The 22,057-nt window shown below is 42.7% G+C and overlaps 1 protein-coding gene and 1 long non-coding RNA gene across 2 annotated transcripts in view; one reads left to right on the top strand and one right to left on the bottom strand.

Annotated features, from left to right (window-relative positions):
• Positions 1-22,057, top strand: part of LOC144826435 (transient receptor potential cation channel subfamily M member 7-like) — a 2,236,140-nt gene that overhangs the window by 851,154 nt on the left and 1,362,929 nt on the right. The window contains exon 18 of the mRNA XM_078684762.1: positions 3,205-3,360. Coding sequence (XP_078540888.1) covers positions 3,205-3,360 — 156 coding nt within the window. The remainder of the gene's footprint in view (positions 1-3,204; positions 3,361-22,057) is intronic.
• Positions 1-22,057, bottom strand: part of LOC144826437 (uncharacterized) — an 871,719-nt gene that overhangs the window by 336,921 nt on the left and 512,741 nt on the right. The gene's annotated exons all lie outside the window — the stretch shown is intronic.

Here is a 22,057-nt window from a genome sequence, read left to right as displayed (position 1 = left end):
GGGCGGGAGGGTGCACGGAGCCAAGCGTTTAAGCAGCCGTCCCGATCGCCATCTTGGCTCCTCCCCTCCCTCCCAATTTTGCTGATTTTAACTTGCCAGGTAGTCTCCCTTCCACCTAGTCATTGTACGCCAGGCACTGGGATATGTTTGTGTGTAGCTAAGCATGGCAACCACCACATGATACCCATTACATGCCAAACTGTCAGATATTGTGTTGCTTGTTTTATCTTTGACACAGCAAGGATTTGCTCTGGGCACTGTTAAAGGCTATTGGCTTTTTCTGTTTATTTTTTATTTTATTTTTACTGTTACTAGATCAGCCTTCTTAGTTCAACTCATCGGCTGTGATGAGTTTCTGAAAGGTTTTATATTCGTGCCAAAGCTCTTTGTGATGTCACAGTGGGACTTGAATCTGGTTCTTACTTTGTGCATTGCTTCTATGCTTTGTGGCCATGTACAGTTTCCTACTATGAGTTTTGATCCTAAAACTTTCCTTTGGTCACAATAATTTTTGCTGGTCATGTAAGTGAGTACCAGGCACTTTCAGTCCAGCTGCCTTATACAACCCTTTTCCCAGACAAACTTGACTTGAGCAGCATTCCTAACAAAAGTAGTTCCGCCTTTCATGTCAGTCAAGCTATTACCCCTCTAACCTTCTTTGCTCCGCCTCTCTCCCGGAACGATGAGGGAAATATTCAATTGCTTGTATTCTAAGAGAGCACTCATTTGCTACATTGCTCATACCAGAGACTATCTGATGGGCAGTCAGCTCTTTTTTGGCTTCTCTAGAGCTAAAAAAGGCAAGGCAGTGCAGAACTAAACCATCTTTAGATGCATAGTCCTCCGCATTAAAATCTTTTGCACAGAAGCTAAGAAGCAGCCCCCAAAGGGGTGTGGGAACATTCTGCTCAAGCCAAGGCTACCACTTTTGCTTTGGCATGCAGAGTGCCTGTCATGTGTCATGCTGCTACGCCAGCCTCAGTGCACACATTCACGAAGCACTATTGCCTTGACATTCAGGTCTTTCTGGATGGCCGTTTCACCTGATTAGTCCTCCTGGACTTTTTGATCTGAGCCATTCCACTATTCCATCACCTTGGGAGGTACTGTTTTGGTATCTATTTACTAGGTGAAACTTTTTCTTGTGGTTACTCTTATCTGATCGCCCATTCCTCAACACTGTCCCACCTCCCCGTTCTGTGTAATGGGCTGTTTTTCGTTCTAAAACGGCTCTAATTTAGAGATCTGCAAACTGGCCATACCAGTATGCTGATGGACTCTGTGTCTGAGGGAGCGGACAGGCCTACTAAAGAAACTGACATCAGTACAAATGATTGGCACCTATATGTGGCTCCATTTGTTACTTCCAGAGTAGAACGGCATCAGCGTGGAGCCACATTATTCTACCTACTGGCCTGTAGGGATACTGCTTTTGAGTTTTCTAGATACAGTCTGACACTGGGGAATATGCACAGGGTGAAGAATCTGCAGTTGAAGTATCCTCCTGAAAAAGCGATACCCAAGGTAAATAATTTGTTTTTAGCACATACACTTCCAAGTAAGTCAAGATAGTGTTCATGAGAGTAAGATTATTGTCAAATGGGTGCTTGAGATCTATATGTATTTTATCGACGATATCTCCAAGCTTTAAATCTAGCACTAGGTAAATACAACTCTGTAGAGTCAGACTGACTCAAGAATGGCCAACAGTGCTTATTAATATCACAGGTTTGATGATGGAGCAATACCTGCGACCCACAGAGTGGCTGAGGGATCCTACATGATGACCTGAAGATGAGGTGTTTTAGCTCATAGCAACTCACACAACAGGGTGTGTTCATTCACATTCTTAACAGTGGTGCCCACAATACACCTATGGCTTAAAGACCCCCTAAGTGCTCATTGCTAATGCTGTTTCCTTTGGCTACATTATGATCATAACTGTAACAATATGTTGTGTTTCTGTATTGTGATAGTATATTTTTAGGTCTTGTATTCATATAATGTGCTCACCCTTACGCCTTGTGGTTTCCAATGGGGATATTTATGGGCAGAACTAGAAATTCCTATGAGTTTCTTTCACATAATGCATCAGTAATCATGGGGCACTTTCTCACAATAGTCCTGTCAAACAGCACAAATGCAACATATTCAGCTCTTGCTGGCAAAGAAGTGCATCTTTGAATCCAAGGGGAGCTCATTGTTCCTCTGCAGAGGACACTAGCTTACAACGAGCTTAGTTCTCACGGACCAAGCCTGCTCTTGGCACAGGGCAGCCTGTGTACCAGAGAGGTGTGTAATATCATGCTGCACCTCTCCTGATAAGCAAAACACACAAGATGATGGACGGAATGTTGCACAATGGCAAAACATTCACCCCCAGTCACAGATCTGGGTTTAATCCATCGTTATTTTTCTCACCAAGCCACCCCAGTTCAGACATGCCCATATGCAAATCAGTCTTGACCCTGTGCCTCATGGGAACAGTCAAGCCCGAACTGCCAAGCCATGTCTTTCTTGGACTGGAATCAAGCATCCTAGGACCGGTTTCTGGCTATCAGCCGTCTTCAGCCAGGATAGCTTGACTCCAGTGGTCTAGTGAGCACGGGACCCACGTCTGGACATACCCTTCCCACATAGGGTGAACAGCAAAACACACAAGATGATGGACGGAATGTTGCACAATGCAAAACATTCACCCCCAGTCACAGATCTGGGTTTAATCCATCGTTATTTTGCTCACCAAGCTACCCCAGTTCAGACATGGCCATATGCAAATCAGTCTTGACCCTGTGCCTCATGGGAACAGTCCAGCCCTAACTGCCAAGCCATGTCTTTCCTGGACCGGAATCAAGCATCCTAGGACCGGTTTCTGGCTATCAGCCGTCTTCAGCCAGGATAGCTTGACTCCAGTGGCAAATATTTGTGGTTGTTAATTTCACTTAGCAAAGACTTGGTATTAAGGGTAATTATATAATACAGTTTGCATGCATTAATGTCGAGCACGTCATACATTTTGCTGTGTATTGGTGTGTATCTCTGATCTAAATCGGTCTGCATGGCTGTTTTCTCTCTGTTTCATGAACCATGTTTAAAGTTTATTTTCATATTTGAGAGCTCCCATATGTGTTTCTGTATACAAAACAGTGCTGCATCGGTGAACTGCACAAAAACAATGTTTTAAACCTTGTGCTTTTATTGCAGGTGATTTTAAGCATTTTGGTTCCTCCCACTATTCTAATGTTGGAGTATAAAACCAAAGCAGAAATGTCCCACATTCCTCAGTCTCAAGACGCACATCAAATGTCAATGGATGACAGTGAGAATAACTTCCAAGGCCCTGCTGAAGACATTCCAATGGTAAAGAACGATTACAACAATTATAATTGTTCACCTAAACTATTCCAGTGTTGTGTGTGTGTGCATGTGTTATGTACATATATATGTTTGTGGCATGTGTAGCTGCAGGTACACATGCTGTGCATACTCCTTCCATCTAGTGTTGGGCTTGGAAGTGTGTAACTTGTTTTTGTTTGAAGAAGTCTTTTCGAGCCACAAGGTGTGGTGACTCCACCTATTGTAGACAAATGTGCATGGGGATCTTCTCCATAGTCAGATTGTTTTTTGCAGAGGCTGCCCCCGAAAGGGGCTCGAGGGCAGGCGCCATAACGGACGCCAGAGCCCCGGAAGGATCCGATAAAGCTGGCGGTAAGCGCCCCGAAGCAGAAGGAGCACGTCCGTTGCGACAAAACTCACCAGGAATGCTTTTTTCAGCATGAATTGAATATAAATTCAGTGTAGTTTTTTATTTCATTCGTTGTTCACTCTTTTACACTGGTGTTCACCCAGCCATCTGATAATTACCTTGGGATTGTTCTACCATCTATCTTTTCCTTTTATTTGGTTTTAAATCCAAAGCTACTCCAGGCTGCTTACTAATTCTTCTTATTCATCAGAGCCCGTGACACAGCATCCGTCCACACCTTCCAAGGAAGGTGTGGACGGATGCTGTGTCACGGGCTCTGATGACCAAATGAATAAGATCTGAAAAAAGCTATTGGAACATAAGGTTGAAAAAAAGAAAAACTATAAACAGAATTTTAAGCTGGGTAAAGATAAAAGCGTCAGACACAGACAAGAATACTCCTGGGTTAGAGATCCCTATGCAATTTTCTGACGGGTCCTGAAGAAGGTGGTTGTCAATATCGCTATTCCACCGAAATGCGTTGACCAAGTCTATTATTGAATCCCTCGGAATTTAGTGAATCTATTGTGATCTATAGACAAACAATGTAACGTGCCAACTCGTGCAGATTGAGTGTTGTGTGCATGTAGTATGTATGTATGAGTTTGGTTGCATGTTTTCTCTACCCAGGTATGGATGTTAACAGTAAGAGGTTTTATGTGCAAATAATTTTGAAATATTGTAAATTTTGTAAAGGAATTGTATCTGAATTGTAAGAACAACTGTCTTTTGAAAGAAAATAGTGTTTTAAAAAAGAGAAAAAATAAGAATGAGCACACGCAACGCTGGCGCCCCTGCAAGCAAACAATTCATACCACCGTTAGGAGATATCGCTAGAAAGCGCCAGATGCTGCACACAAGGGAGCACTTTACTCACGAGAAACTACGTGGTTTACAAGCCCGGGCTAACAAAAAGCAAGGCATCAAGTTCAGATGGCGAATGGCGGCGAAATTGGGGCACCAGGCTCTCAGCAGGAATGCTCAAGCAGCCGGTGAAGTCAGGCAGAACAGCAACCCCCCCACCCTCCCTTCCATATGCACTGAATTAATGTGTTTGTCCGCTACGCAACTGTTGCGGTGCACAGTGCCCGGGCTAGCGAGAGCTCGAGGTGGGGGAAAGTCGTCCAGAACCAGTTTTCGCAGGGAGGTGGATTCACAGTCAGCGCCACCCCTGACTTCTAAACGCGGTTAAACCGCACGGTTTGACTGATGGCGGTAAAATCTCTGAAAGGGGGAGGGCCTGGCCTATAGGCTGTATCGGTCTAGGCTAAGGGACTGGGGTTGGGTCGAGGGCATTGACGTCCAACACCCGGTGATATAGGGCAAGTCCCTTGTTCCCCCAGTGCCTACCAGATATGAAGGTATTGTGGAGCTGCGCGACTGGAGCTCAGGTTATGCCGCTATGAAATCCGTACCACCGGGTCAAAGTGCTGGCTTGAGCTAGGACTCACTTTTGCCTACGTCAAACCTTGGAGTCAACATATATACGCAGAAACCAGATTGAGCGTAAAGCAATGCTGGGTGGCTAGTAAAGGGGGTCAGATGAGCCAACTGATAGTATGCTCCAAGGGGTCGCATACAGGGGTATGCCTCCCACAAATACACAATGTTTGTTATTCTCCTATGGAAAGTCATTGCTGAATTGGGGGTATCGCACGTAGCCTGGGATGCTGAGAGTGAGAGATTGTGTAATAGCATTTAGTATGTCGAGGGTAAGCCTGTAGAGAGAGCTGAGGTGAGGTTCACTTCGGGGAACCAACCCCCCCCCCCCTCCGCCCCCCCCGCCCTATGGCCGCACTCACGCCCCCGCTGCCTTAAGGCACCGGGCCTGTTCCTTACCGGCATTCAAACAGTGGCAGAGAAAATATATAGACATATGATGAAGGAGCACAGTTTAACCGTTTCTTGCCGAGGCTCTGCTCAGTAGGCTGGTGTACGAGTTTATCCTAGTGTACACGGGGTAAGCGAACGTAGACACAGAAGCCGGCAGGCCCTTAATGTATCTTCACATAGGGGCCCAGAGTAAAGAAAATAAATAAATAAATTAATAAATAGATAATAGAGTGTTGGCAGTGCTAGAACACCACGGCCTGGCGAAATACGGCAAATTGGGCATCATGCTTGCAGTCCGAGGTGAGGGGGCTCCGTGGAGAGATGGGCTGCATGTGCACAGCGCTATCAAAAGCTCTGATATTGCACCCCCCCCCTGTTAAGAAAGGGGAAAAAAAAGGATTTCTAGTACTTTCTCCTCACAGAGATGTGCTGGGCTTCCTATCCATAGCAATCATAAGCCATCATCATAGGGGATGGCTTATGATTGCTCAACTGTAGAACGCAAGGGCATAATCTGAAGTAGGAGGCTGAAGCGGTGCCCGCGCAATTACATATGAAGTGGCATTGAAGGGGTGCCCCTTTTCGGCTCCATAAGGAAGCGGTGCTACGTGACGCCTCACAAAAAGTACATCTATATATCTATATATGTATATATATGTGTATAAATATATATATGTGTGTGTGTATATATATATATATATATATATATATATATATATATATATATATATATATATATATATATGTATATATGTGTATATATGTAAAGCGTCCAGCTCTGAGGCCAAGTGCCTAAATCATTCAAATCTTCCTACGCTCTAGTAGCAAGTCGCATAAATACGGCAGCAACGTTATATAAAGAACACAGCAAAATAAAATAATAAATACACAAATCTAGCGTTTTTGTTTTGACACCAATCGTAACAAACGAAAAACGAAATGGAAAGGAGAGCAGCAAGGCGCATTGAAAAGGCGGAAAGTTTGTTCTCCCAAGCTCAACCTGTCTCTACTACCTCAGATCCCAAAGCAACTACCTCTGCAAGTACACACACAACCTTGAAACAATTATTCCAACAATTAGAAAAATTGTTGCGCAAAGAGATCTCACGAGCATGGGAAATAATCACGCTTGAGAAATATCTGGAACTAGGACTAGTACCAAGAGGTCTCCGTATTTTTACACTACCAAATCATCCAGACACCAGTGCAGAGATGCTGGAAGAATGGGGGCACAATAATATGGACTGTTCAAGGAAAATTATATTAATCATAATTAAACATGCTAAAATAGGTGTAGATGAACTACATATCAAGATAGAGGATATGGAACGACAAATCAAGGCCTCACAAGTAGGAGATGAGGAAGCTAAAAAACTAAGAACAATAATGGAAAACAACTTGGACAGACATGAAAATGAAATAGAAGAAAGAAAACAACGCAAATTCAGAAGGGATGAGTTCGATTATGCAAATGGCGCCATTTTCACGTTTGCTAAAAGATTTGATGCCCTAAAACAACAAAGGGGAACCAAACAACAAAAATCAAAGGGAACGACACCCGGAGCAAGTGAAACTGAATCAGACGCCAGCGAAGGAGAACAAAGGATGAGAGCGGAAAAAACAACTACACTAAGAAGTTTTTCTTTTTTAGAGGAAATGGAACTGCTGTATCTGGATCAGCAAAATCCAAAAACAAAAGGGAGAGGTCGAGGCAGAGGAAGACCTGGGGGCCGAGGACGAGGCCAATACACAAACCCAAATCCAAGCGCAAAACCAGAAGGGCAAAACACTCCAAGATATCCATTGCGCCATCGTACTCTGCCAAGGAAATGAATAGTGAAAATTCAAATGATCCTAATTTGATAATCAATCTGTCCAATTACCAACTATCACCAACAGAACAGAAACTACTCAACAAAGGCTTGACCTTTAGCCCGGAAAAACACCATGACAGTGTGGAAACCAAAATAGATATATACAAGTATGTCCGCAAATTAAAGTTGAAAAAATTCTTTGCAAAAATACCGAAAAGAGTGGAAAAAGATCCAAATAATGACAACATCTCCTCGCAGAAAGGATATACTGTCTCAGAAATACCAGCACTAAAGGTAGCCTATGAACTGGCACACAATGAGAATGAGTTGACAGTAACGGACACACAAATACTAAGAGAAATGGAAATTCCACACAACACACATCCAAAAACTAACTTCAAGAACCAATCTAAATTTTGCCCAGCATTATATCCAGGCAACAGAATTGATGCATTTCATGACCTCATAAACGTAGAACTTGAAACCATGAGTAACAACAACAATCACAAAAAAGAAAATCTATCTTGGGAAGAACGCCAAGCTTTGAAATCTTTAAAGGAAAACATCAAAATCGAAATAAAACCCGCCGACAAAGGTGGAAATATTGTGATCCTTAACAAAAAAGACTACATTGAAGAAGCAAATCGACAACTAAATGACGTGAACAACTATACAAAACTGAAAGAAAATCCAATGGTAGAAATGACAACATCAATACATCAACAAATAAAACAATGGCAGGAAAAAGGACTACTCAACCAAGAGGAAAAAAACTTTCTAACAGTCCAGAATCCAATTATGCCAACAATTTACTTTCTGCCGAAAGTTCACAAAACATTGAATAAACCACCAGCCCGGCCAATAATATCTAGCTGTGGTTCTTTGTACGAAAATATTGCTTCATATGTGGACTATTTCTTAGCTCCGATTGTACCGACACTCAACTCCTTTATCAAAGACACTGGAGATTTTCTTCGAATCCTTATGGAAACGGAATGGCAACCCACATACCTGCCAGCCACAATTGATGTGGTATCACTTTACACATCAATTGAACACCAACTGGGCCTACAAGCTGTCGCATACTTTCTCAAACAACGACCAATTGGGGAACTCAATCATACAACCATGCTTTTGGAAATGATAAAAACTTGTCTAACCAATAATGTGTTCCTCTTTAACAACGGAGTTTACTCTCAGAATCGTGGAACTGCCATGGGAGTTTCTTTCTCTCCAAGCTATGCTAATCTCACCATGGGATGGTGAGAGAAACACATAGCTTGGAGAAAAGAAAACGATCCATACACCACAAAAGTGGTCTTGTGGTTGAGATTTATCGACGACCTGTTTCTACTATGGAAGGGAACTAAAGAGGAATTGCTTCAATATATAGCGATTTTGAACACTAACAATGTGGGACTACAATTTATATTCAATATCCAGGAAAAATAAATTGATTTCCTGGACACCAAGGTATATATAAAAGAGGACAAAATACATACCACCCTTTTTCGCAAACAGACCTCCACCAACAGTATCCTCCATGGAACTAGTTTCCACCCAGAGTCTCTAAAGAAAAATGTACCTTATGGGGAATTCTTACGTATGAAACGTAACTGTTCAGAACCGATGGAAATGGAAAAGAAATTTAAAGAAACCACACAACGGTTCTCACAGAGGGGATACAACACCAAGACTATTAAATTTGGAGAACAAAGAGCAAGAAAAAAGACAAGAACTGAGACTCTAATTGAAAAAAAGAAAGAGAAAACACAATAGACAGAGGAAAAACCACGTCTCATCTTGACATACTCCAAAGAAAGTGTACAAATCAGAAAAATAGTCACAAAACACTGGAGTGTACTAAAGAAGGATTTGGACATTGGACACATGATTGGTGATGCACCTCTAATCTCATTTAGGAAAGCACCATCTCTTGGTAATACTTTGGTCAACAGTCATTTCGTTGATAAAAAAGAGGAATCATGGTTGCAAAAAAGACAAAAAGGCTTCACAAAATGCCTATCATGTAAAGCGTGCAAGATCGGGAGGAACCTAAAATCTCTGAATGACCCCAAAGGACAACCATTCGAAATAAAACACAAAATAACATGTGAATCACATTATGTTGTCAATTTGTTGGAATGTGACTGTGGCAAACGGTACATCGGATCCACCATTTGTGCTCTTAAAAAACGGATGTTGGAGCACATTAGCGCGATACAAAACAAAGATCAAACCTATGCCATGGCCAAACACCTGATGATACATAAATACAAAACCTGGCAAGATGTTGAATATTCAGGAATAGCAATGGTGCCAGAGAATGAAAGGGGAGGAAATCGCTTACAAAAACTAAGACGATTGGAATCCAAGTTGATGATAAGATTCAAGACCAAAGTCCAGACCGGTCTGAACGGGGAGAAAGAACTGTATGTACACTTGTAAATAGACAATCATATACCCAGTGAATGACTTTGTAATTTTGAACTTGATTTTTGCCTTCCAGTTATGTTTCCAATTCCAAGTTTGATAAAAGAAAACAAGACAGAACCAGAAGAAAAGGCCCATACATATGAGGCACTAAAAAATGAGCCAAACAGAAAAATAGAATAAAATGGGAAAGAACAGAATATGGAATGTTTAAAATATAGACTTTTTGCCCTGACAGTGTAAAATTGCACGCTTCTCATTTCACGTTTTTGGACTGAATGAAAATAGATTAAAGTGTCTGAAAAATAGATTACAAGATATTAGTTTATCGTGAAAACTGTCGTAAGTATGAATCAAGTATGTCTATATCGACTTCCCGTACAAACATATAAGCCACACGAAAAGTATCAAGATATAGCACTAAGCTATCATGGTATACTTTGAACAAGGAATAAACTTTGGTTCCTCCAGCTAAAAGGGCACTCAGCCGACAACCAAGACAAGCCAAAACAAGCTTTCTTATATAACTGCCAAATACATAGAAACATGTGGCTTATAATGTGTGTAGGGAATTCGATAATGGCTTAATGCAAGCCTAGTACGAACTACCACTCCCACAATGCCTCCTAATTGACACAGTGGGAAGGAGGGTATAAATAACAGAAAGTGAAAATGGACTTGTAACTACCGTGATCAAGAACATTTACTGTTCGAAACGCGTAGGTGAAGGAAGTTTTTTCTGAGCTGGATTAAACTGCTTTAATCATCCGAGAAGAGTGCGGTGTCTTTTTTCAATTGCTTGAGAATTATTCACGAGTCTTGTCCTTGACTCGTCGCCTGCACCAGCTGAATGGCCGCTCCTCCTAACTAAGGGACGCTTGCTTGTGAGATATGTATATGTGTATATATGTATATGTGTATATGTGTATGTATATATATATATATATATATTGCCACAGCTTCTTCTCTCCACTTCTTACGGATCAAAGGACACGGCACAGCAGCAGTAGTTTTTTAGCGTTTTATTATTTACACACCAGTGCAAACATAACGTGCAACAAAAAAGGACGGTCTACGCGTTTCGGCTCCTGCCTTCAACTGGACCATAGAGTCCCTAGGTCTAGACCTTATTTAAGTAGTGTGTTGTAAGTGTAAGTACCCTCTACCATTTCCATGGTCATCTTGACCAACCCGCCCAGCAGTATATACATGGCTATTACATGTTAAAAGTATATACACAAACCTATGTACAATCAATGTAAAGTACTCTACTACATGTACTGTTCTAGTCACTTTTTAGAAAATAAAGTATTTACAATATCTCTCTTTTGTACATGTGTTACACAATTAAAAGATTAACGTAAAGTACCCCTAAAAAATAAAGTATTTACCATTTCTCTCTTTTGTACATATTTGTGTAACAAAATTAACGTAAAGTACCACTGAAAGTGAAGAAAGAGTTGAACCGGTAATTTAGATGAAGTATTGACAGTTATTTACAATATGGTCCTTCTAGTGACATGTAGTATTTATCCAAACACTACGCAATATCAATAGGGAGAGTGAGGGCTATTTAACCTAATGGGTAGGGCTGAGGTTGTACGGTGATGGCATAACAGGATGATAATGTGGGAATCTAAGAGAAGTTTGGGTGAATTTCTATATTAAATAAAATTAGGATTCTAAAGTCCTCTTTTAACCCAATCAACTTCAAAATTATTCTTGTGAACTTTTTGGCAGATTCCTATGGTAAAGTACCAAAATCATTACATCTCATTCCAATAGTACCCTACAATCTCAATTTTTTTTAAACAAAGCAGCCACAATGTCTCTCTCCTCAGTGGGAACGTTCTGTGTGGTGGACCATCAATTTTAACCAGTTCAATATCTATATAGGTTATAGCATGTACATTTTCCAGCATTCATTAAGTAAAGGATATCCTTCCTAGGAGTTCAATCTACTCATATGACTTCAATAACATCGGTTCATCAGGAAGTTACAAATGTACATGAAGTTCAGCGTCCAAATTATGGCCGAACGGTGCCTCCGTTCCCATACTCAATATCATTCGGGATTCTAGACGCCTTAGAAGTTGTAGTTGATCTCCACCTCGTTCTGGTGTTTTACATAGTCTGATTCCCGAATATTTCAAAAGAGTGGTGTCACTTTGATGGTGTTTAGTGAAGTGGGAGGCCATTGGGTAGCTAGGGTCTTTGTTTTTGATCGCCCTTAGGTGTTGTAGTATCCTCAGTTTCAATTTATTTATAGTGCTCCCAATGTAATACTTTTCACAAGGACATTTGAGTCGATAGACAACACATTTGGATTCACATGTAATGTGGTCATAGATGGTTTCTTTTCTTCCATTCTGAAGTCCATAGTGCTTGATGTTCTCCCCATGTTCACAGGCCTTACATTTATGACATTTCCAAAAGCCAGGTGTTGTCAGCCATACCTGTTTCTTCTCCTTGCATAATCCCAAATGACTCTGTGTTAATATGTCTCTTAGGGATGAGGTCTTTCTATATGTTATGCTCGGGTTGGCTGGCAGGCTTTCATTCAAAGTTTTGTCCATGCGCAAGACTGCCCAGTGTTTTTTATAGGCTTTCTTCAATTGTGTGCTCTGATTGTCATATTCCACAATGATTCTAGTTGTTGTGCTACTCGAATCATTGTCATGTTCCTGGTTTCTGCGCAATCTCTTATCTTTTGGTGTTAGTAATTCTTCTCTCTTCTTTAAATGCATCCGATTTCTAGCAGAGATGATGACTTCCTTAGGGTATCCCCTCTCGAGGAATCTGAGACTCATGTTGTTCACCTCTTCCTCTAAATCATCTACTTCAGAGCAATTCCTTTTTGCCCTCAGCATTTGTCCGTATGGGATGCTCCATTTTAACCTAGTTGGATGTCCACTGTTAGCATGCAGGATGCTGTTGCATGCAGTTGGCTTTCTGTGGATTTTGGAGCATAGTTTGTTATCCTTAATGAATACTTCCACATCTAGGAATATCAATGATTGGGAGCTTATAGTTGATGTAAATTTTAGAGTGAATCGATTGTTGTTCAGGGTTTCGGTGAATTTTGTTATCGATTCCTCATCTCCATCCCAGATGACGAACAGGTCGTCAATAAAACGACACCATAGTTTGATTCTGGGTCCATCCGGATCTTTTTGGTCTTTCCTGACCACCTCAGTTTCCCATGCCCCCATCAAGATATTCGCATATGTGGGCGCAAAAGATGTCCCCATCGCGGTCCCCTGCTTTTGGAGATATGTGTCTCCCAGGAAGAGGAAGGCGTTGTGTGTTAAGCAATATTGGAGCATGTCCAATAACATTATTGAATGTTCCAGGAAATTGACAGACCGTGTCTTGAGGATTTCTTTTACAGCCTCAATGCCATCCTCGTGGCGAATTGAGGTGTACAATGATGTCACATCAATTGTTGTCATTTGGTAAGTTGATTTCCATTCACAGGTGGATATTCTCTGCAAAAAATCCATTGTGTCCCTTAGAAAGGAGGGCTGGGTAGTCACATAGTGCATCAAAAAGATGTCGATGAATCTCGAAGTTGATTCTAATAGAGACCCTATTGAACTCACAATAGGTCTCCCTGGTGGTTTTACTAGTGACTTATGAATTTTTGGTAGAAAATATATGGTGGCCATAATCGGGTTGTTTGTTTTCAGATAGTTGTATTCATCGAAGTCCAGCAGACCCCTATCTTTCCAGTTTAGTAATTTTGCATGATATTCATCTGTCCAATTTTCTAGTGGATTAGTGTTTAGTTTCTCATAGTGTTCCTGGTTGAGGAGTTGCCGATTGGCTTCTTCAATATAATCTACAACGTTCTGAATAACAAGATTGCCCCCTTTATCAGAGGATTTGATGATTATAGAAGTGTCTTCTTTTAGGTCCATCATCGCTCTCCGCTCATCCAACGAAAGATTTTGTTTTTCACTTTGTCCTCGTTTCATGGATCTATTTGAGATCTTCATTATTTCCTCCACCATAAGTTCTTGGAATAAGTCAACCTTATTCCCAGGGGGCAGTTGAGGACAGAATTTGGAAGTTCTTTTGAGTCCACTATTTCCACCTATGTTGGTGGGTAGACCAATATTTTCACAGAAATCTTTTTCCATTTCCGGAGTGATGGTATTGTCACTTTGGCTTTCAGAAGGGATCTCTTTAATTGTTGTCAAGGTAATCATAGCAGTTAGATCTTTCTGTGTAACTGTTGAAATTTTATGACTCTCCAGGGCACATGTTTTTTTGTTTATATTGGTTTGAGTTCTCTCAGCAAAGTGTTTTTTAAGTTTCACCTTCCTGCAAAATTTGTAGAGGTCGATACGAGCATTTGGTGTGTTCATTGTCTTCGTTGGGCAAAAGGAAAGGCCTTTATTCAAAAGTTTTAGGTGACTGTCCGATAATTCTTTCTTTGATAAATTCACTACTATGTCAGGCATGGACTTTTGCTTCTTAATCTTCAATTGTTCTTTCCTTTGCCTCGTTTTGGTTTTACTACTTTTTCTGCCCCTTCTGGTTTTTGGCTTACCGGTGGTTTCTTCGGGGGACGTTGTTCTTTTCCCCAAGTGCTGGCTCTGCCCCTTCCTCTTTGTCGCGTTATCATGTGCGCTAATTTTATCTCCCCCTGAAAATCCAAAGGGGTTACATTAAGATCTCCTTCAACTGAACTTACTTCCGAACTTTCTACCTCCTCTGTTGGGTCATTAGGTTTATCCACGGTCTTATCCATGCTAACGCGGCTCCTTAGTGTATCGTATTTTCGGGCGAAGGTATAGATTCGACCATTCATGTAATCAAGTCTATCTCTCATAAATTTGTTGGCCTTCCTTGTTTCCACCTCCATTTCATGTTTGGCTATCTTTTTCTCCATAGCCTCCAATGCTTCTTTGCTTTCTTCTGATGTGGGCATGTCTTCGAGTTCTGCTTCCAAGGCCACTATTGTACTTAAAATCTTTTCAAGTTTCCTCTCTGCATGGATAATCAGGGTTCTCATTAACTTATAAGAACATTCGTTTGTATCTGTTTGCCAAAGTTTAATAAGGTCGGTGTCCAGATCGTTTAAGGTGGGCATTATTAGGATCCTCAATCCTCGCGGTACTCTTTTATATTCGATATATTTCTCCAATGATGTCTTCTCCCACCATTTATTTATTTCCTGGATACGCTGGAATTGTAGTTCCCGAATTACATTGACCACTGTTCTCTCCTTTGTTTTATCTCCCCCATCTTTCCCATTTCTCCTTGCATTCGAGGTCATTGGTGTTTTGTCATCATTGAGAAGCTCACTCGCCCTCTGCTGGCGATTCTTTATTTTGTCAGCCATGTATTTACTTGTAGCTGAGACGGGTTATTAATTTGAATCTGTTTGATGCACTATTGTACTTGTCTGGTGTGCAATTTAATTGTAATAAGGTTGGGTTGTCCTGCTGTCCTGATCCCAGGTTCTGGCCGGGCCCAATTTCACGCTTACTGTTGCTTCTCTGTGAGACACCTCCGTGCTCACACGATTATCCGAAAATGCTGCGTTGCCCCTTTAAGGATTTTCAACCCGTCAATCTCCTTGATGACGGTGTGTTTTCAGCTTCTCCTCACCGGGCAATCAGTAAATACGTTATGTGTATATATAAATATTTATACCTGTCTGTTTCAATCAGCGGCCCGCCCTCTATCCAGAACCACGGCAGAGAAAGAAACGGAAGACCCAGGATGCAGGTGAGTTCTTTATTCAGGCACACCTCGCCAGCATAACGTTTCGACCTGCCCAGAAGCCTTGGTCACATGACGCGATGAGGGAAGTGAGCAAAATTTAAAGTGCAAGTGCATAAGAAACAGTACATTTCATTGGCTGACATTGCAATAGGGGGTGTATCTTGTAACAATGGACATAGAAAACACGAAATAAGGTGCAGTAGTGGGGTAATCCCTTTACATTTTCAAACAATTGCTGTATAAATACATATGCTCTTTTGAAAATTTAGTTCATGGTGGCAAATCTATACTTTATTAGAAAATATATCGATAAAAGCTAATAAATAATTTTGTCATTTTTAAAAACCATTATTAAATCTCATCCAATTTAGCACACCTCAACACGGGATATTATGCGTCAGAATACATAATTACCTTAACATTTAAATTTTATGTACTGCAAACTATGGAATTATGTCTCCTATACTTAATATTCATGTTAACCATAATAAGTTATTTCCCTAGTGTTAACAACTACCCAAACCACCCAACCTTCTATCTACCAAGTTGGGCTCAAGTCCACAAGTCTTTTCCTAACAAGGAACCCAGACAGCCAACTACTCGTACTATATAATGAAAAATGAAATTATATGTGCACACATCATACCAATTACAGTGGAAACCAATATGTGATAAGTAATACATTTCTTGTGAATACAATCTCATAACACTAGAGGAACCAGAAATGTTCTAATGCTACATATGCAACCGGTCAACCTTGCTGTTAATACATAAATAGTTGAAACAGTGGAGAAATACAAAAGATTAATATGGTTCGTATCAGTGAAAAACCTTCTATATTAAGCATAATTTCATGAATGATTGGAAAAACTAGACAAATTATCATTAAGATCACTAGAGACAAGTATAAAAATCCTCCGTGGAGTTAAGGCCACGAGGAGTTTTACTGTCCATCTCTAGAATGTATCTTGTTTCTAGAGTTCTCAAGATACCTTCCCTGTTGCCACCCCTCCTCAATGGACCAACCGTATCTATGGCATAATACTTGAGGAGTCCACTGTTGTTATTGTGGTACTCCTTAAAGTGCCTGGCAACTGGGTACGTGGCATCATTCGTATATATATATATATATATATATATATATATACACACACACCCTATCATGGTTGGATAGGGGGCAGGCGAGGTGTGGGGTGTCCCACGGAGGGGAACGTAGCAAAATGGGTCACATGGAAGTATCCCCCCAATGCAGCGTAGGTTGAAAAGGCCTTGCCAAAAAAAAAGAAAAAAAAGTGAATAACGGAATCAAAGCAAGAGAAATAGATGACTGAATAATGAACCACATACGGTGGTTGCACACCTCCCACTGCGCCACAGAGCCCCGTAAGGAGCAGTGGTGAAATATATGAGGTTATTTGGGGTTGGGTGCCGAATCAGGCCTCCATAAGCTGCATCTGACTGTCTCCCAAATATTTTCATGTTGGGCCCAGGGCGAGGTGAGACGATGCTGAAGAAGCCGAATGGCGAACAAGCGTACCACTGTATAACGGCAAAGAGGGAGCGGAGCACGCCATTGGCAGAAGGCTGCATATAAAGCAGCAGACATTAAATCACGAGCGTCACAGGAAGGGGGGAGCCGCAGGAAGACGTAAGCCTCCCTGGCGGATAAGAGAGGTACATCGGATGGTTATGGAGGCACACCGACGGTACGGTGTGTAGGAGGGCCACTCACTCTGGGATGCCGCACGGCAGGGTGAGTAGGCCTGACAAAAAGGGGGTACCAAACTGAGACGGCGCTCGCAGCCCAGACCCAGTCGGATGGCAGGGCACAAAAAGAGACTAGCAAGGTAGCGAGTTGGGGCATAACTCCGGGGACAGGCTACCCCCCACTTGCAAAGGGGAGTGGGAACCAACAGAACAAGTTGGATCCCAAAAGTGCCAAGAAAGGAGATACGCCTATAAGAGAGCGGAAGAACAAACTGACATGGTGATTCACGATTCTATGATATTTAAAGGAGGTATGATAAGCAAACGATTTATGACCAAAAATGAGGGATGACAAATGAATTACGACAATGTAACGCAAATGATTTATGACGTCCAAATAATGGCTGTTCATGAAACAAATGATTTATTGGTACATAAATGATTTATGACACATGATGTACTATCCTCTGATATGCAAATATGTGATGACAGACAAATGATTTATGACAAAGGATGCATGACAAGCGACGCTAATGATTTATGACCCTTAATTTAGGGCTGTCATGACACACAGATGATGTGTGACACATGATTTATGATAAGCCATGATAATGATTTAGGACCCTGGCCACGAAAAGTTATGCCCAGGGGGAAAAAAAATGAGTCTGTATATAATGGTAATAAAACTGCGGCCAACAACGACCACAACAAACTACAACTCGTCTTGGCTGTGTTTTTGGTAATATGTCTGTAAGGAAGTTGGCAGGACATCCAGGAGTCGGCCCTGTGAGAGGTGTTCTCCGCCATCTGGTTCAAACTTATCTACAGGAGCTCTGGTTTGATGCCATGCGTTCTCAAGAAGACTTCAGCACTTTCACTCGTTGGTCCAAACAATCCCGCTGTTCGTCTGTCTCTACCATTGGGCGTTGCTTGAGTCCGTCTCTCGGTCAATGAATTTCCACTTCTGGGCTCTGTTCCTCACAACTGCCATCACAAGTTCCCAGGGACGGATTTGCATGGTCTGTAACTTGTGCCTGTCTCCGGATCACTGAGAAGAGTCCTATGCTGCGTGTCTTGCGTACCACAAAAAAGGCTCAATAGCTCAGCGCAGAGGAGAGGAAGATGCCCTGGACATTTTCGGTGAAGAGGAGGGAGAAGCCCTGCAATAGCCTAGTGAGTCTGGTGCAGAATTCGTAGAGGAGTTCTCGTCGGAGAATGCTGACTCAGATTCCGATGTTGAGACTGAAAGGCCAGAGCACTGCAGTAAGTACCACTCTCTCCCATCCCACCAGCCTCGAGCTAACGTGCCTCATCTAATGGCTCTGGGCTACCACTGCCTCAGGGCCATGATCGGCGCCGACTACCAAACCAGACCCAACTCACTGGATACTTTTGGCGCCAATGTTCGCTTTGATGTCTAACCCCTTGATGTTTACTGCCACTTCGGCACCGGATCTGAAAACGCCCTTTCGGCTACACTCTGAGTGGAAATCTTCAGAGCCAAGATCCACCTCGCGGAATTCTGAGTGGCAACCTTTTTTGGCTCCATCACAGTTGTCGTCAAAGGACAATGCCATCCTGCAATGGCTTCTGAAATGCCTCGACGCCGGGCTGCAGAGGATTCATATACAACCGGGCACTGGCCGGATCATGGCTAAACCTGTCCAGCCACCCAATGATTCTGTCCCTAACAAGAGGACTTACTTTCGAGGAGGCCCTCAACCTTCCTTGGGAGCTGACACTCAAAAAGCCTCAGCATCACACCAAAAGCACTTCTAAATTAGTGCCTGGTCCTTCCAAGACTCCTCCTCTTCCTAATCCTTCGAATTCTTCCTCCTCATTCGCTTCCTGCACCACCTCCTCCTCCTGCTCTGTCCCCACACACGCATTCCGCCAAGGGATCATACCATTCAGGGGGTGTGGATAGTCAAGGATCGCCCTACATCCCATATCACCGCCATATGGTCCCCTGGGTCTTGACCCTTTTGATGACTACCAGATAGCTTCCCTAGCTGACACTGACCCAGATGTGTACCCGACCAAACCACCTCAACCCGACGACACAAACTCATACCAGGAAGTGCTACACAGAGCAGCAGCTTTTCATAAAGTTGAACTGCATGTTCAACCTTAGGAGGATGATTTCCTTCTAGAAAACCTGTCCTCCACTCAAAGGTCCCTCCAATACCTACCCATGTGGAAGGGCATGGTAAAGCCTGCCGGTGAAATCTTCAAGGAGCCAGTGAAAGCCAGAGTCACCACGCCCCAGGTTGAGAAGAAGTTTAAAACTTTTCCCTCTAACTCCCCCTGTCCCCCATATTACTGGTCAATTAAACCTTGATTCACAGGTAGTTCTAACAGCCAGGAAGAGAGCTACTCCTCCCGCCAACCCTCCCACCCCTCACCCACACCCCACACACACCAAAATGCCCCTACAGATCGAAAATTGATGCGACTGGCAAGCATGTTGAGCAGTCTGGCACTCAGTGGTTTATCACTAAATCTATTGGCTTGCTCAGTCGGTATGATGGAGGCCACGGGATCAAAAGTAGGATCTTATCCAACATCTCCCAGAACAATACCACGAATGGGGCCTGGAGTTTGTGGTGGAGGGGAAGATAATCTCCAGCACCAATATTCGCTGTTCTGTGGATGCCACAGACACAGATGTGCGCGGCATTAATTCTAGCAGCCTCCTCATGTGACATGCATGGTTACTTGTCTCCAGTTTTAAAACGGAGTTACAACATCTCCTTAATGTACACTTAACTGCAAGCATATTTTCGGGCCACTGGTCAGTGAGATGCTCAAAAAAAGAAAGTAACTGACAAGGCAAAAGCCATGGGCACACTACAGACACCTAGTGCTCGAGGCTCCTTTTGCTACCTCCAGTACTGTGTGGTTTCTACAGGGATGAGCATAAATGGAACAATGGTAGAGGTAAAAGAGCAGCTCCCAGAGGCTCTAACGCCCCAAAACAGTGACTCTCTCCTGCTTCCCCCCTGACCATCCAAAACATTTTGGGGGCAGACTACGGTGGTTCCCACTCCTATAGGTGGCAATTACTTCTGACCGGTGTGTTCTAGATATCATATAGGAGGGGTATTGTGTAGAACATACCCAAACAATACTCAACATTCCTCTCCTCAGACACAAGTTATCCATAGAAATCCAACATCTGCTCCTAGAAGAGGTGCTTGCAGTGCTTGCCAAACGGGCCATAGAGCCAGTGCTGCCACTACATTGTGGCAGAGGGCTGTACTCCCTGTGCTTTCTCATTCGCAAGAAGGATGGCTCCCTTAGGCCTAAACTCGACCTCCGACCCCTCAACAGATCCTGTTGGAATATTTCCACATGGTCACTCTTCGAGAGGTCATCCCATTGTTGTGGCAAGGCATCTTAGGACCGTCCTAGACTTGAAGGACACCTATTTGCATATTCCCATCCACCCCGCCCATCAAAGATTTCTGCTGTTTGTGGTGAGTGGACAACATTATCAGTTCAAAATGCTGCCTTTTGGGGTCACAAACTCCCCCAGAACTTTAGCCAAATGGCTAGCGCATAGCCATTCACCTCAGGTAGGGTGGCATCCTCTTATTTCCTTACCTCGATGACTAGCTGATCAAGAGCATTACACAGTAGCAATGTCTGTCACACTCTCAAACAACCATAGACCTTTTTTACAAGCTGGGCTTCATGTTAAATGTAGCCAGATCTCATTATCCGCCCCTCCAGGAACAACCGTTCTTCTGGGCTATGCTAGACTCAAGGGTAGGGAAGGCTTACCCAAGGGTAGGGAAGGCTTACCCAAGCCTGGACAGGGTTAATAGCTTCCAAAATGTACCTCTTATTCAGCTAAACCGTCCGGTAATGGTCAGAATAGTTATGTATTTGCGAATCATGATGGGGTCTGCCATTGGAATAGTACCACATGCAAGGCTACAGATACATGTTTTACAACGGTGCCTAGCAGCACAGTTGTCTCAGGCAGAGGGTCTATGGGAGGATCTAGTTTTGAGTTGGGGCTGTACACATCGCTCTCTGCAGTGGTGGAATGCCAACAACCTGTTACAGGGATGGCCTTTTCTAAGCCTAGTTCCTTAAGAAACCTTCACCACAGACATCTCGAACTGGGCCTGCATGTCCTTGACCACACATTTCAGGTCTTGTGGACACCTGCGCAGCAGTGCCTCCATATCAACCACCTAGAATTGCTGCCTATTGAATTGGCTTTTCAAGCATTTCTTCCATTCATTCACAAGAAGATTCTTTTAGTCCACACTGGCTACACTATAGCTATATTTTACCTACAAAACCAAGGGGGCGTGCACTCGCCCAAACGGTCTGCTGTAACCCTCTCTGAAATTATGGGCCTAATGTGAAGAAGGTGCATCACATTAATCTCACACAGCACAGCCTGACCATCAACCACTGTTTCTTTTTGTTTAGCAAACTCACTGAATTTAGACTGTCAGCTAAACTCAACTGTTGATGTCTGCACTCTGATTGGCTAAGCCAATCTAAGCATTCCGTAGAGCGTACTCGTATCAGTGGTCTCCCTGCCCTCATGTAGACTAGGGAGGCTTCCTCTCTTACTTGCTTAAATTGCTAGTGTGGGCCAAACATGCCATCCTATTCTAGCCCTGAGTTCAGGATAGGAATGTAATTCAGTACACAGATGCACATGAAATTCATTGTGCCTTTTGCTGGTGCATTCCCTAATGGAGTATGGTGGTTTAAGAGGCGCAGATCATTATGCCTTTATTGGAGAAAGCGGAATGCCAGCATA

The sequence above is a fragment of the Lissotriton helveticus genome, chromosome 3_2, assembly GCF_964261635.1.
Source record: "Lissotriton helveticus chromosome 3_2, aLisHel1.1, whole genome shotgun sequence".
Taxonomy (NCBI): Eukaryota; Metazoa; Chordata; class Amphibia; order Caudata; family Salamandridae; genus Lissotriton; species Lissotriton helveticus.
This window is presented reverse-complemented; position numbering and strand designations above follow the sequence as displayed.